Here is a 17,668-nt window from a genome sequence, read left to right as displayed (position 1 = left end):
ATCGCTCGGACAGAGAAGAGAGCTTGGGGTCCAATAAAACAGACAATGCCTTGCAAATAATGATACCTTGCATCTTTTTCAAAAACATCACATCTGGTTATCAAATTATACGATCCTCAGTTACTTCTGGAATTTTTCCTTTCTCCTCACCCATTTTACAACCCATGAATAAGCACTAACATCTAAATATTTGAATATTTTTCTCTTTCTTTATTTGTAGCCAGTTAAGTTGCTGTTTAATTTTCTAAACAGAATTAAAACATTGCTGCCCATTTGCTTAAGTTCTGCAGAATTGCGGCTTCAGGGCAGATCTGCATACAGTGTTTGCTCTTTCGTCTCAAAATCTTTATCCGGACTAATCAAGTTACCGATGATGTCAATCACATTGTTAGCCATTATTTAGTTATCACAAATTGTTAGCCATAATTAAATCAAAGTTCATCCTCACCTATGATCTTTAAACAGCTGTGGGTTATGTGTGAAGTTTTAGGGGTTAACAGTTTATGACAAGACCAGTAGTGAAAAATAAATGCCAAGAGTCAGGAGTGTGATTAATAAAAATAAAAATTTACTGAAGAATAGTTTGCAGTTTTAACAGTAGAAGCCAGCTACATGAGGCCGCACTCCCTCTCTCACTGTCTCGTTGCCCCGCCTATTGTACATACAATTGTCCCAACAGTTATACTTTTTTCAAGGTCTATCCACGTCATTACTACAAGGTGGATGATTCTGATTTGCTCAGAGAAAATGCTGAGCTCCATTTCTAACCAAAACATACTGATAGCATGTGTTCTCTCAGTGAGATATACAGACAGTAATACAGGCAATATTTATTTTGACTCTTTAGTGTTTCAGTAAAAGGAAATACAAAATGAATAAAATAAAAATGAAAGACAAATCCATATTTCATATCTGGAAGCTGGCTAAGTGAGCAAACACGGTTAGTGCACTCCTTGCATGTTAGGGGCATGTGATACCTCAAAAATCCAAACACACTACACCTTGTTGCAAGTGTTTAGTGGCACACCACACATCTCTAGGCCAGACCCTCAGTCACTCCTCAGAGACCAAATACACACTTTAGAACACAAGGAACAATCAGGGGTTCTCTTAGGCAAAATCATAACTGGAAATAATCATAATATAGGAAGATAAATATTGATTAAGGCTTTGATTAATAATTGAATATATATATATATATATATATATATATATATATATATATATATATATATATATATATATATATATATATATATATACATATAGTGAGGAAAATAAGTATTTGAACACCCTGCTATTTTGCAAGTTCTCCCACTTAGAAATCATGGAGGGGTCTGAAATTGTCATCGTAGGTGCATGGCCACTGTGAGAAACATAATAATAATAATAATAATAATCCAGAAATCACAATGTATGATTTTTTAAACTATCTCTTTGTATGATACAGCTGCAAATAAGTATTTGAACACCTGAGAAAATCAATGTTAATAGTTGGTAAAGTAGCCTTTGTTTGCAATTACAGAGGTCAAACGTTTCCTGTAGTTTTTCACCAGGTTTGCACACTGCAGGAGGGATTTGGGCCAACTCCTCCACACAGATCTTCTCTAGATCTGTCAAGTTTCTGGCCTGTTGCTGAGAAACACGGAGTTTGAGCTCCCTCCAAAGATTCTCTTATGGGTTTAGGTCTGGAGACTGGCTAGGCCACACCTGAACCGTGATATGCTTCTTACAGAACCACTCCTTGGTTTTCCTGGCTTTCCTGCTTCGGGTCATTATCATGTTGGAAGACCCAGCCTTGACCGATCTTCAGTGCTCTAACTGAGGTTGTTCCCCAAAATCTCGCAATACATGGCCCCGGTCATCCTCTCCTTAATCAGTGCAGTCGCCCTGTCCCATGTGCAGAAAAACACCCCCACAGCATGATGTTACCACCCTCATGCTTCACAGTAGGAATGGTGTTCTTGGGATGGTACTCATCATTCTTCTTCCTCGTCTTCCACGTTTAGTGGAATTATGACCAAAAAGTTATATTTTGGTCTCATCTGACCACATGACTTTCTCCCATGACTCCTCTGGATCATCCAAATGGTCGTAGATGGGCCTGGACATGTGCTGGTTTAAGCAGGGGAAACTTCCGTGCCATGCATGATTTCTAACCATGACGTCTTAGTGTATTACCAACAGTAACCTTGGAAACGGTGGTCCCAGCTCTTTTCAGGTCATTGACCAGCTCCTCCCATGTACAGTCCCTGACAAAAGTCTTGTTGCTTATCTATTTTCTAGAAATACCTGATATTAACCTGACTTTTAATTAATTCATTGGTGTTAGAAATAGCTCATATGAAAAGCTAAAACCCTCCCAAATGATGTTTAATGCACTGAAATAAATAATTTTCATAGAAAAAATATTTATCATTTAATCAAGACAGAAAGGTCAAATTTTGGCAAGACAAAAGTTTTGTCGCCTATACAGAAATTGAACAAATTTACTGCAAATACAAAAATATGTCAGCAAATTAAGTTGTGGTGCTGTGAGATCCAAATGTAATATCTTGTATGACTTTCATGAGCTTGAAGGACTGCATCCATGCGGTTTGGCAAGGATTCATACAATTTATTGATGAAGTCATCCGGAATAGCTAAGAAAGCAGTCTTGCATGCCTCCCAGAGTTCATCAATATTCTTTGGTTTCGTCTTCCATGCGTCCTCTTTCATCCTACCCCACATATGCTCAATTATGTTCATGTCTGGTGACTGGGCTGGCCAATCCTGGAGCATCTTGATCTTCTTCGCCTTGAGGAACTTTGATGTGGAGATGGAAGTATGCGATGGAGCACCGTCTAACAGTGCAAATGTGATATAGTTAAAAGATTCATTGAATAAAACAAGAGTCCCTGTTAAACGTTTCACTGATAAACTATGATCAACAGGTCGATTCAATCGACAGAACAGAATTAAATAATAGGTTATTTTCATCCTACTATGAGAAACAATGCAAGTTGACGTTTAGTCACTGGTTTGACACACAGACTAAGAACATCTGACTGTACATGAATCATTACATATCAGAAATCACTGGTCCCAGATCAGGCATTAGAATGAACACTTACTTACATGTTGCATTACTGATGAACCCAGGCACTGCACAATATTTTGTAATCCTCAACGGCATGTTTATTGCTTGGTAGTTTGATGGTTCAACACTAGGCCTATGTTACATATACGTGAATCGGTGGGTGGGGCTAAACAGGCAGTGACATAGGGCGTTAATATTCTTTTGCAGAGGCGGTGCTTGCCTTTCTTTGACCTCATAGATCCCCGACCTGTCGTATGCTGGGCCTGGTGTCTATAAAAGCTTTTCTTTGACTGACAAATAAGTTTTCAGCTCTGAAACTTACAGGATATCCTTTTATATATAAAAAACTCAAGGGAAAGTTGATTTCTCAATTTATCACCCCTTTAATACTTTCCACACCACATATAAACAGCTTCTCTCCAGTGTGAGCTCTCACGTGCCTGTTAAGGTTTCCTTTTCGGTTGAAATTTTTTCCACATTGTTGGCAGGTGAAAGGCTTCTCTCCAGTGTGAATCCTCATGTGTTCTACAAAACGTTCTTTTTTAATGAAACTATTTCCACAGTGAGGGCATGTGTAAGGTTTCTCTCCAGTGTGAGTCCTCATGTGGTCTTTAAAGGTCTCATGCTGATCAAAGCTCTTTCCACAGTGAGGGCATGTGTAAGGTTTCTCTCCAGTATGAATTCTCATGTGGTCTTTAAAGGTTTCATGTTGATCAAAGCTCTTTCCACAGTGAGTGCATGTGTAAGGTTTCTCTCCAGTATGAATTCTCATGTGCCGGTTAAAGTTTCCTTTTCGGTTGAAACTTTTTCCGCATTGTTGGCAGGTAAACGGCTTCTCTCCAGTGTGAATCCTTATGTGGTATTCAAGGTGTTGTTTTTGATTGAAAGTCCTTCCACACTGAGGGCATGCGTAGACTTGTTCCCCAGAGTGAAGTCTCATGTGGTCTTTAAAGGTTTCATGTTGATTGAAAGTCCTTCCACACTGAGGGCAGGTGAACGGCTTCTCTACCGTGTGAATCCTTATGTGGTATACAAAGTGTTGTTTTTGATTGAAACTCCTTCCACATTGAGGGCACACGTAAGGCTTCTCTCCAGAGTGAATTCTCATGTGCCTCTTAAGGCTTTCGTCTCGATTGAAACTCTTTTCACACTGTTGGCAGGTGTAAGGCTTCTCTCCAGTGTGAACTCTCATGTGCCTGTTAAGGGTTCCTTCTCGGTTGAAACTTTTTCCACATTTTTGGCAGGTGAATGGCTTCGCTCCTGTGTGAATACTTAGGTGGTATTCTAAGTGTTGTTTTTTAGTAAAACCTTTTCCACATTGTTGGCAGGTGAACGGCTTCTCTCCAGTGTGAATCTTTATGTGTTCTACAAAGTGTTGTTTTTTAGTGAAACTCTTTCCACAGTGTTGGCAGGTACAGGGCTTCTCTCTAGTGTGAATTCTTATGTGCCTGTTAAAGTCTTTCTTTAGAGTGAATCTGTTTTCACAATGTTGGCAGGTGAAATTACTTCTAGTTCCCTTCTTTTTAGCCCTTTTTCGTGTCTTTCCAGCCTGTGAGCAACACAAAGTTTTGTCTTTTATTATAGAATCATGGTTCTTATATTGATCTTTCTCTTCAATTTCATTTAGTACTTCACTCTCCTCTTTCAGGGTCATCAAATCTAAGGTGAAAAGAGACAAATGGAAAACAACACCAATTAAATGGCACAAAGCAACAGACAACAAAACATTTAGGCATGTAAAGTATTTAAATGAACTAGATCCTATTCCCAATTGTGTTGCACTGAGGGAAAAAGGTGGACACGGTGCGGAGGGCTCAGAAGGGGTGAGGGTTGCATTGATATCCTATTCATAACAATGTCATTCAAAATAGCTGAGGAGCACTGTCTTTTTACCCTTACATTAAGACTTGATGAAGGAATTTGCTCTCAATAAAGAATCCAGCAGAAGAGTCTCCTGGACCCTGTTCAAATTTTTTTTAATTTCGATCAGAATTATCTAGATTTGGAAATCCCATGTTTTGCTATACAGGATCTGGGGGGTATTGCAGAAAGAAACTTAGCGTCACACATTCCTTGAAGTCACAGTTGATTAACCCAAACCTTGCTTACTCGAGGTAAACGAGTCTGGGATTAAGTTCAAACAACTCTGAGTATGTTCCCTGTAAACATTCTCAAGAGTGACGAATCAATGATTCACCATGGAAACAGACGCTGATAAAAAGCATACCATTCTAGTTGATCTTTTGTTCAATGGCAATTTACATAACCTACATATTGCACATCGCCAAATTGTGCAATCATTATAACGACCTTTCCATTTAATAAGTAATCTTTATTTACTGAATAAGAAAATGTAATTTGCATTTTCTTATTCAACCGTTTGACAACCGTTTATCCCGCCCCTCAGAGTGAGCTGTCAATGGTGAGTTTCCAGACCAAACATCTTGATGTGGGTCAAGCTTGTCAGACCAACCGTGTATTGCGAAGAATCGGGCGATACGATACGTATCACGATACAGGGGTTACGATACGATATATTGTAAGGGGGAAAAAAAACAATGAATATTTTTTTTTAATTTTTTTTAAAGAATAAAGAACAGCCATATGCATAAAACATGACAAGTAACTTTTTTCATTAATGCAGTCTATTGTATAAAGTCCCATTTCAAGTAGGCTGAACTGCAAAGTTGTGTATCCATATCCACATCACTATGATCAGATGATTTCGTTCTGCTGCCACCGCTGTCAGTTTTGGTGTGTGTTTATTTTGTCACTGAGAGGAAAATGTGCTCTATATATTCTATTGAATCACTTCTCAGCAATGCGGATGACATCTGGATGTTAAGTGAGCTCTCCGATTCAATGTTTCCCGAGTACCGGATTTTAACTTTGCCTATTTTACAAACAAAATGACTCTTGTTGATTTCCTAAGTGGCTTTGTAGCTGAAGCCAAAATGAGTCCAAGCTTCAGCTCTGTTAACCACGGAAGCAGAATAATTCTATCGTCTTGTGAGGTTTGCTAATGCTAATGCAAACATGCATATTCACCTTGCGATTCTCTGGCTCCAAATCAGTTACGTTCTGAGATAACACTGCCATCTAGCGGTTGGGTTGTATACAGTCTCTGGTTTAATTCAAACACAAAGCCACAAATCCTGGATGGAAATAAATAAATATATAAATATCGATACAGTCTTTTTGAGAATCGATAAAGTAACACCAAACAAAATATTGCGATATTCACGTGTATCGATATTTTCTTACACCCCTAACCACCAGACCAAGCTCAATTTAAGGTTTTTTAAACATTTTAAGAATTTAAGACTGGGAAGTCTGCTTTTATATTTCTACTATACAAGAGGTGTGATCAGAGAGCATAAATTACTCTGTGCAATTGGATAGTCCTTCAACCAGTCAGACCACAAAAGGTGTGATAAACGAGCATAATTCAAATGACTGTGTATGCGATTATATAGTCCTTTAACCAATCAAAGCACAAGAGTAATCAACGGGCAATGACCCATCGCTTCTCTATTCATCATCATGTTAAAGGTCCCGTTCTTCGCGTGTTTTCGAAGCTTTGATTATGTGTGCAATATAACATGAGTTCATGTTTCGCGTGTAAAAAAACAGTATTTTTCACACAATTTACTTATCTGTATACCGCGGTTTCCTCTGTCCTAAAAACGGCCTGATTTTCTTGTTCTATGAATTCCCTCCTTCAGAAACACGTAACGAGTTCTGATTAGGCCAGCGCTTCCCGCGCTGTGATTGGACAGCAGCTTAGCGCACGTTGCCCGGAAAGGTCCCGCCTCTTACCATAACGGGTAGATACGCGCGCTCAATGTTATTGCAAAAATGTCTATATTGCCTTATCAATTTGAGCCGGAATCAGACCCGGAGAATATCGAAGAGGATCAATTACATTTGCTGGATGTTTCAGAATGGTAAGCTGTCTATTCAGAAGTTTAAACTGATCATTACAAACACCAACAATCGATGGTGTCTGAATGAATTACTATACTTTTTATATACTAAGTTTTTCGGATTAGTTTCAATTACCATCTAACGTTAGTTAACAAAGCTAAACAGCGTTGCACTTTGTGTAATGAGTTACATAAACTGTTAAACGGACCAACTTAAATAATAAAATACACTTACCGGTTGTGGTCCATCAACAACGCCTTCTCCAGACAAAGAGGGAACTGCGTCATCTTTTATGAATAATCTTTCTGCGAATCCGGCATTAAGCTGACTGAGATTGAGGAAGCAGCCCTCAGCAAAATGTGCTGCACATAGTTTTAAATTGTGATTATAATTTTCCGGAACCGAGTTAAACATGAACTGTAGCCACGATCTCTACGTACAGCGTCCGTGGGAAGGCCAAACAAAGGTGATTTGACTCCGGGATGAAAATAACAGTGTTTCAATGGCATGGCGACAAACACACTCTACAAAAACAACGCTTCCTATTCTCGACCTGCGAGAGCAAAAGGACCACTCCTCTGAATTTGCGTGTTCTTGTGGGCGGAGGGTTCGTCAACAAACGGTTTTAGTTGCATCATTAAAGCAGGAAGTGCAGCGGTGTAGTCCAAACCGGCCGTTCGCTGTAGGCTTTGAAAGGGAACTTCTGTTAAATTAAATATCTCGCTTGGCATTGAACTTTGAGCTTTATAATTTTACAGGTATTATTTATGCTCTAACAGCAACATTACACACTAACTAAAGTTTGAAAGATGGAATCGCAAAGAATGGGACCTTTAAACCCACAAATAGCAGACCAGATGGAAAAGCCAGTCTGTGATTGGTTCCCGCAAAAGTGTAACAGAAGCAGAAGAAATTAATGTACTGGTTTCCAGTCTGAGTTTCAGGGCGAAATCAAATCTCCGGCATTTCAGGCTAGTTTACCCAAGTCTATCTGAATACATCTTAAGCGAACTAACCCAGACCTGCCAATCTTGAAGAAATTTGATGAGTACAACCATCAACCCATTGCTTTCTACATTGTGGCGAGACCCGATGCAACACAAATTTCCAACGGTAAACTTTAATGTTTAATATTTCTGAATAATTTCATCACAGTCCTGCTGGTTGATCCTCCCTTGATCTACCAGATAGGCAAGTGCCCTTCAACTGGTCTGTTTCTTTTTCAACTGCCATGTTCACAGGATCTAAGAAGCCCATATTTTTCACCAATATGTATTTGTTATAGTCCCCGTTGTAAAGTGTCTAGGATGAGAGGGACACGTAGCATAAAGGATGGACAACGGCTAAAATAGTTTATAACAATAATTTATTTAACAAGGTTTTACACACACGAAAAAGAGAGCTGGGGAGCCCAATGACCGTAGATAAAAATCATACTACGGAAAAAAGTCTCCCCACTCTAAACCAAAGGTATAACTACAAAAGAAAATACAACGTGACAAAAATGGCTTGTGGCGTCGGCAGCTGGCAGCGAGAGCAAGCACAATCTGTATTTCCGGCTTTATATTTTTTATAGTTTAACCAATCCGGAGCTAGGGAAAAAGGAAATTACATTGAATTATACAAATAATGCACTCGGGCTGGGCGTACACATGGTGTACATAACAGTATTTCAGGGGAGACTTCTGTTGAAGTTTGTCAACCATTGCAACTAGACCATCTCTGCAGGACTGCCTGAAATCCATAATGGTGCATCCCTCATCTCCTTTAGAATCCTGTAGGTGACATAACCAAGATCAACACTTGAGCAGTCAATGTAATTTGTTGGCAATTTAATGTCAACATCCCGGAGCTTTTTTTGCAGACTTAGCTTCCTGCATGACCTCTGGTTTGACGAATCTACCCATTAGACTCTTTAACAACTTTTGAAAATCTGCAGCTATAAATGGCACCATTGGTTTATCGGTCTGGTACCTCAGGGTTGCCAACTCTCACGCATCTGGCGTGATACTCACGCTTTCAGGCTCTGTCTCACGCTCTCACTCCGCCCAACTCAATCTCACGCCAAATTGCCAAACCTGCTTTTGATATTAAACAAAGCTATAAGCTTTAATTTTTTAAAATGTGTTTTAATGAAATTCAAACAATAAATAGCGTTTTGGCGCTAATGTGGCATAATGTTAAAGCCAGAGGCGTTGAAAAGCGGAGTTGCATGCTCTCGCCTCCCTGCGGTGCGCGCTGGTCACGTGGCCCATGAGCGCTCAATACTTCTAGCGCCGTGCCAATGAATTTAAATGGCTTAAGCGGATACACAACAGTTTCACTATATAGATGTTTGCTGCAAGTTTTGGTAAACAGTACAGCATAGTGTTAGTGTGTATTGATTATTAAGTCAGCCATATTTACAGGAACGTTTTATTATGGAGAGTGAATAACATTAATGTTATTCTTGTATTTAGCCCTCAGGTATTCCTTACTAATAGGTCACACTCATACTCATTAAATGATATTTATTGAATATTTTGAGGAGATCTTTTGGTACTAAATACTATTTGTGCAACAATTATTGTCAATAAATGACCACTTAAAATATTTTTCTTCTAATATTTGTATTTCTTCTAAAATGTATATAACAATTAGTGTAGTAATTAATATTAAAATAGAGAATTCCAATTCAAAGAGGCAAATTAGAGTCATTTTGTGGCTAAAAAAATATTAATGTTTATTTGTAATGCCATTAGGTGCCTTATGGCTCTTTAATAAATATACATGTATCTAATCTAGTTGCTCAAAAATATATTGCAGTCTTTGCATTCTAATAAATATTTAGATATGATGATCAAACACTAGATTTCTTTAAATGTGAAATTTCAAAACTTAAATAACTTGCATCCTAATCTTTTTAATGAATAATGATACTTATATAAGCAGTCACAAGTGAATATTAAGGAATGGCACATATAATTTGACCCAAGAAATCTTTAAACTAGTGCCAAAACAAACATATTATTATGTACAGTATATATACTAGATATAAACTGATACTGAATCAAGATCAAAAGCATAACCCCCCCGTTGGCAACCCTGGGTACCTTGTACCCAGGTAAAGTTGGCAACCCTGGGTACCTTGTTTGAAATGGGGTAACAATCTTACTCAAAGAAAAAGCTAAATGTATCTGTGCTTCCAGCAGAGGATTCTTCAGTGCTTGACAGACTTGCAGAACACAATCCTTGCTCCCTCTGTCTCTCCAACAATTTCCTTCGCCATAATCTTTTTTCTTTTTCTCTACAAATCAGCGCACATAGAATTTGAAGCAAACTTTGTGCAGTTTATCATTTTTAATAACAATTCGAAGTCTCGCGCGAGAACTCCGGTCTGACGCACCTGTGATCTCGCGTTGTTTGCTTGTCACATTGCACGTGTATTTGCGAAATGTAGTTTGCGCACCGTAGAGAGAGAGTTGTCGCCGATTCTTCCTCTTGTTCAGTCATACGGTGTGAACTCCTCTGTCATCAAACCATCGTGCAGTGTGAACACAGCAGTGACTGAATGATACCTCAGAGAGTCATGCAGTGTGAAAAGAGCAGTGACTCGACGAGTTTGAAAATCTTGCAGTCTGAACTAGGCTTTACCCACAGCCAGTGTTTACCTACACTAATTACACTCTACACTTCCAAAATAGAAAAGACAAAGGTCTCCAAAGTTCTCCGTGCCAACCTTAATACAACCTGTCCCTTAGACCCAATCCCCAAGGTTTTTGGTCAACATTTCTTTATGTCAAAAAAGATTTGTGTTGGATCAGCTTTCTGTTTTTCCCTCACAGAACGACCTACTTGATAACAACTAGCCTGGCTTCAAAAGCAGACACTCATCTGTCCTCATTAAACCGGACCCGTCTGTTGACACTGTAAACCACCAGATCCTCTTACTTGGGAATCACAGGTTGTGATCTGTAGTCTGACTACTATTGGGCTTCAGTCACAAGCAGATCTTGCAAAGAGAGGAGGGGAGTCCTTGGCTGTGTGACTTCTACTGGGTAAAAAGTATCACTAAATGAATAAATATAAATGGTAATGAACCATTGCTATGCACGCTAGAGATACGCGGATCAGCTCTAACGTCACCCGAATCTACTGCTAAAATCATCCATCCGCTCCTATGATTTCACTTCATTGGAGAAATAACATTTCTTTAATTACACATGATGGATTAAATGAATGCAATCAGTCACAGACTATGTTTGCATGCTTCCTCGTAATGAGATTGTCAAAATCCTATTTTAATGTTGGAATTAAACTTTACCTCATGAAACACCATACTTCAATCAAACTAATGCCATAATTAAGCTCATAATCTCAGTAACCATATGTGACATTATTCTGAAGTTTTCTTACTGTTCTTCAAATCACTAAACTCTGTCAACACACGCACTGTGCAGCTTCTGCTCCGTATCTTTATCTAGATCATGTGAACAACAAAAACACGGCGGCAGCAGGCAAACCTGGCATTGCGAAATTCATCACAGCACCAAATAATATCCAGTAAACCCAAATCCAGTACACACCATCCTCAAATAAAGAAATCATGTGACATTTGCGATCCGAATCATGAATCAATATGCTGATTCAAGACTGTTTGAATCTTTATTTGAGGTTTGAAAACAAACCAGGAAGAGAAGACAATGCTGAATTAAGTCGTAGGTTCTGTGATTTTTGAACCAAAATGTATTTTCGAAGCTTCAAGAGATTCTAATCAACCAACTGATGTCACATATGGACTACTTTGATGATGTTTTTATTCCCTTTCTGGACATGGACAGTATAGTGTGCATACACTTAGATACGCTGTCGGACTGAACGGAGGTCTTACGGGTGTGGAATGACATTAGGGTCATTAATGACATAAATTGCATTTTTGGGTGAACAAACCCTTTATTGTTCAAGTTTAAAATTGTGTTTACTGACACAATGTATCAATAATGAAATATTTAATCAGAAAACTTGTGTGTGCATTCATAATTAATAAATACATAATTCAAAGGTATTCACGTTCACGTTATTAATGTTTTAACTCATTTGTACATGAGTTCACTTGTGTTCACTTTACATTAAGGTTCAGGTTATTGATGTTTGTAACTCATTAATAAATGGCTCATAGGTTTCCACGTAAGGTTCACAAGTAACTATTACTGGAATTAAAATGTTCATAACTAATATTTCATCCTCCAAAATAAAGTTAGATAATTTCCTCTTCATAAACAAGAAATCAGTTTTGATAAAGAACATTTATAAAAAAAAAAAAAGTGACATCCATGAGATATAAATTCTGTAATAGATAATATTAAAAAGTGGCAGTCATGAGATAGGTGATGGGCAGTAACGCGTTAGAAATAATGCGTTACTGTAATCCTATTACTTTTTTCAAGTAACGAGTAAAGTAACGGATTACAATCGCAAAAACAGTAATTAGATTACTGTTACTTTCCCGTAAGCAAACTGCGTTACTGCTTATCCATGATTTTGTTTCGTGAGACTCTCGTGAGTGAGAAGGCCGTATGAGCGCCGCGACGTGTTGAGCAAGGACAACATGGCGCACGGGAGAGAGCAAACCATGCAGCGTTTAATGCTTGGAAAAATGTATTGGTGAGATGTTTTGATATATATATATATATATATATATATATATATATATATATATATATATATATATATATATATATATATATATTCATGTTCAGATTATAAATCAATGTTTATTATTTTCTTAATGTTTCTTTTTATTATAATAAAGTAAAGTAACTAATTACTTTTGAAAATAAGTAATTAGTAAAGTAACTGGATTACTTTCTTGGAGAAGTAATCAGTAACTAATTACTATTTATAATGCATTTGTAAATGAGTTATTAGTCATTAACAAACACCTTTATAAACCCTTTACAAAGGGAACCTTAGTATAACCAAATAACCTTCTTTTCTGTAGAGCTGAACATTTTAAAAAAGGATCAAATGACTAAGTTCAGCTTTGAGAATGAAACCAACCTGTTTGTTCCTCAGTTTCTTCATGTTTCACTCCGAATGTCTCTTCAGTCTTCACCTCTTCACTCTCCTCTTTAATAGATGCCATCTTTATGTTCATATGGATCTCAGTTGCTTCTCCAGGAGTTGAGTTGTTTTGTGTTTAAACACTCTGTCATGTTTAAGAGGAAAAAAATAACAGAAAGAAAAGTAAATCCCTAAATCTCAGTGCGACTCAATCAGCTCTAGTTCAGTTGTCCGTTAATGGAACTGATTGACCAGGGGTCTGTTCTTCGTACGTCTCTAACTCAGTTAGCTGGATTTGATTGTTGGTTTAGCATGATCTCGGATTGTTTGGTTCTTCGACGCTCATCCTGGACTTGCTGTCAAATCAACAGGTCTTGGCTTGATGCAGCACATGAGATGCAGATAATGTGATCATGATCCAGGCCTAAACACCACATGTCAAAATCAATATCAGTTAAGGGCTGCAACAACAACTTTTAAATGACAATATCCTGGCCGGACTAATGTTGTTATATAAGTATTTGAAATTAACATTATTTCTTAATGTCTAGTGACATATCAGGACCATTTTATAATTGAAATACATTTCTTGCATACAGTTCCTTTAATCCAGATATTTTATTCTAATCCACAAATTTGTTTGACGAACCAAATTGGCCAAAGATCAGTTATCACAATTAGAAGATCTGGGATTGGTCAAATTATCTCAGATGTATAAAGAGAGGTTTGAAGAATGCACCCCTGATTAGATAAAAACATTAAAAACTAACACAACAAATTAATAAAAGAATGCAAATTATACAGACCCAGTTTAAGCAGTTTATTAAGCAGTTTAGATATTTAATGATTTGTAGAAATCGAGATACTGATATATAAATGGAGTGCTTTGAATCACTGAATCATCTTTATCGCAAATGACAGTCATATTAAATATAAGACATATATCTCTAGATGTTATATGATATAAGTTTATAACATTTATACATTTTCCATATTAAATTAGTATATTGACATATATTAATACTATACATATGATTATTTTTATATAATATTGTATGTTATAAGTCACCAACATGGGCATCGGAACCATTGTGTGTGGGTGGGACAAGACAAGACCCACCCACTTTTTACAACCAATGATATTGGACCCACTCACTTTTATTGTCTCAAATTCAGCATGTCTGTTTACTTACCCCTAACCGTGAAACACTTATCATTAAACACGTTAGACGTTTTATTTCCACTTTTCTAATATTTGCTACTTTTTTTTTGTTGAAAATAAATGCCTTACCGAGCTGATATGTGATGGGAAAAGGGAGTAGAGCGAGTGTGGCTAAAGGCGAATTCGAACCTCTGATCGATTTGCGTCAAATCTTGATGACATGCAACTTACAACGGATTGCCCATAGCCAACCTGCCTGCCTGTTTTTATTTGTACTATTATTGTTTATTTTTAATAATCTCTTATTTTGAAACATAATTTGTGTTAATTATATGCTAATAATGGTTTTACTTTAGAATATCGCTTGTAGTTCTGACAGATTAGAGCAGTGCACCTGCTGCACCACGGGACATTCATCCTAGTGGCGCAGGCGATGTTGAGTAGCACTTAAAGGCCCACTGAAGTACTTTGAAATGCGCCACATTATTCAATGTGTTGACGTAATTTCCCATGAAACGGCTCCAGCTGTTAGCAGCTCCTCCCCTTTTTTTAAACAGCCAATAGCGTATCTAGAGCACAAGACTAGAGTGCTCTCACAAGAGCGGACCTTTCTGTTGGTAAAGCCAGTTTCCTCTAACATTGTTTATCATCATAATCTCCTCCATATCGCTTTGAAATGCAGCATTCTGTGCAGAATTCAAATGGGTCGATATGTTTGTTGTCTTTGCCGACTCGCGCATATGATCCGCGCTGCGCTCTCGTGTCTGTAGTATGAATTTAGACCAGAGCCGTTGGGGTGTGTGCGCTGTTGCAGCGTGTGAAACTAATGTAAAAACAGACTTCATTCGCCTCAAATGAAAGCATATTTACACTGAATCATTTCCTATCACATATGTAGGGTGCTATGTGCCTTTCACCATGTAGAAATGAGTAAATGTGTGATAACAACTGACAGCCGCCGCTTCAGCAGTGTAGGGGGCGGGCTTTAGATTCTAGACAGCATTTTGATTGGACAGAAGATTTGACGAGAAAGTGAAGTCTGCGATGATGTCACCAAAATCTGAGATTTGTTTTAACGGAAGTGAGAGACTGTAAATTTTGAATGCTTATATCTCCTAAATGCAAATTTTGTCATAGTTTTGGAACATACCAGCTTATTCATAACTTTAAGGCTAACACAGTCATACTAAAAGCTAAAAAAACTTCAATTTTGATTTCAGTGGACCTTTAAATGTAGTCATAGGAGTAGAACTAGCCACAAATTAAACTAAATCGCAATGAAAGAAGAACATTAGCAGAAAAACTCAGACAAGCCAGAAGGGAATATAACTCAACAGGCGCGAGAAAAGGAGAAAACGTATAAGAGAAGCTTTTCTCGAGGTTGGTTCGATCAAAAGGCTGCTTGGCCAACTGGCTGTGGTTCGCCAGGGAAATCTTTTGCTTCCCTTCATTTAAAACAAATGTTTGTGATAGCTCGTGGACACAGACCTGAAACATATATCTAATATAATTTATCGTTATGCGTTTACACTTTTTCTATCTGGACACAGAGCATAATAAACATGCAACTTGTTCATTATCATTACCTGTGAAACTGATGATTTCTACGGCACTTAAATTAATATTGTCTTTTTATTAAAATATTATGGTATTTACTGGTTTAAGTTATTTTATTGGTATAGGCAAAATCACATCTACAAAATAAAAAAAAATCTGGCGGAGGACCCCCAAACCCCATGCAAAAACAAAACAAAAAAACACCTATAATTTTTTTCACCATAGCCAGAGTAAATAGCTCAATGGTTTCCGTTATTTTATCTGGCTCAATAAATGGTTCAGTAAACGCGGTATATTTGTATTTAAAGTAAATATGGCATCTAACGTTAAAAAAAAAAAAAATCTGAGAGAGTGGACCCACCCAATATACGTTTTATTATATAATTTATATATGCCAATTTATTTAAACAACATACATACAAACATTACGCTTATGTTTTTCTTATCTGAACAGCTTTAACTTTTTTTTGTTCCTAGGGAGATTGTTACAATATATTTCATTTTAATTGTAAAATATATACTAAGAGTAAACATTATGGTCATGTCACATGTTTGCAAGCAATATGCTATGCATATATGTGTAATTTGTATAATTAGCATTTATACAAAGAAATATAGTTAATGTATATTGATAATTATGTATGTGACATATATAAAAGACATGTATTATACAAATACATTTATATGGGCTAGTCAATATATGAAATTGTTCCATTTTCTAAGGTTTATATTTGGGCATATATATATATATATGTATTTATTTTCACTTTCTATGCGGATATATTCACTATACGTTTTCACTTTCTAAGTGGATATATTTAATATATTTCATAAGTGTACATGACTGAATTTTGAACTGATTCACAATAAAGAGCAAAATGACACGCTCCTTCTGTTACTCATGAGTTTATTATGTTACTTTACTCACACGCTGATACATGTTAGATAAAGCAATGCAGTGTTACATTTAATAATAAATCATTAATTACATGTCGCTTTAAGTAAAAAAAGTTTTGTCACGTTATTTGATTAAAACACAAACCTTTCTTCAGCCGAATCACAACAGATGCAGGAGCGCGGCGCAGCCATATGACGTCACACTTTAATACCAAAATAAAAGTCCCGTTCACACACCACTGCTGAGTCTGTCACAAATGTGCATAGAAATTAATGTAGAGAAAATATATTTAAAATATGACAATTCAGAGATGCATGCATTATTGAAATGCATTTAATAACACAATGGTACGGTACATTTCTTTATTGTTGCAAGAAGACATGGTAACTTAATAAAAACAAATATATTTCTACAACATTGTGCAAACTTATTTATAATGTAAAAAATAAAATGCAGATAAAACCGTAATCACAAGCTTTTCAAACACTATTCGCTCTTAATATCAGCTGAAATGTTACCCATTACATTTTGATTTTCCATTTTCAAGTCTATGCTAAAAAGTCATGAAAGTTAACAGAATGAATAATAAACCATGAACACATTTACAGCAGACGATCTCAGTCAAAATTAACTTAAACACTATTTCACAATCATTTTTATTGTGTTTGCCACGTTATAAATAATCTTTAAAAATACTTTCAGGAAAACCCAGTAAAACAATACAATATGAAGAAATAATTATGTATTTGTGTATCATTTATAAACAGGACATTTATTGAATTTGCACATTTTTATAAGAATAGAAATTATATTATTATAGATTGATTATAGATTATATAATAAAAACATATTGGTTTCATTTGCCATGTGCCTTCTAAGCAATTTTCAGTTTCTGGTGTCCCGTTTTAAAAATGTGTGTAGTGTATTCCAGCTTTTAAGAAGATATCTGTGTGTTGATTGCAGTTGCTTACGCAAAGGTTCACAAAAACATCTGAGAAAAGAA

General features: G+C 36.7%; 1 protein-coding gene across 1 annotated transcript; it reads right to left on the bottom strand.

The window, feature by feature from the left end:
- Positions 1–1,269: 1,269 nt before the first annotated feature.
- Positions 1,270–16,861, bottom strand: LOC137049272 (zinc finger protein 568-like). Its single transcript, XM_067427771.1, has 3 exons — positions 16,810–16,861; positions 13,046–13,193; positions 1,270–4,738 (listed from the first exon to the last, which is right to left on the bottom strand). The coding sequence occupies exons 2-3, from the start codon at positions 13,140–13,142 to the stop codon at positions 3,447–3,449; spliced, it is 1,389 nt and encodes a 462-aa protein (XP_067283872.1). The 5' UTR covers positions 13,143–13,193; positions 16,810–16,861; the 3' UTR covers positions 1,270–3,446.
- Positions 16,862–17,668: the final 807 nt, after the last annotated feature.

The sequence above is a fragment of the Pseudorasbora parva genome, chromosome 20, assembly GCF_024679245.1.
Source record: "Pseudorasbora parva isolate DD20220531a chromosome 20, ASM2467924v1, whole genome shotgun sequence".
In the NCBI taxonomy this organism is placed as follows: Eukaryota; Metazoa; Chordata; class Actinopteri; order Cypriniformes; family Gobionidae; genus Pseudorasbora; species Pseudorasbora parva.
This window is presented reverse-complemented; position numbering and strand designations above follow the sequence as displayed.

Bases quoted from the DNA above. Each gene is read 5' to 3' on its own strand.
- LOC137049272 (XM_067427771.1), bottom strand. From the start codon at position 13,142: ATGAACATAAAGATGGCATCTATTAAAGAGGAGAGTGAAGAGGTGAAG. The intron at 4,739-13,045 runs GTTGGTTTCATT...TTTTCACCTTAG, and splicing joins AGAAACTGAGGAACAAACAG to ATTTGATGACCCTGAAAGAG.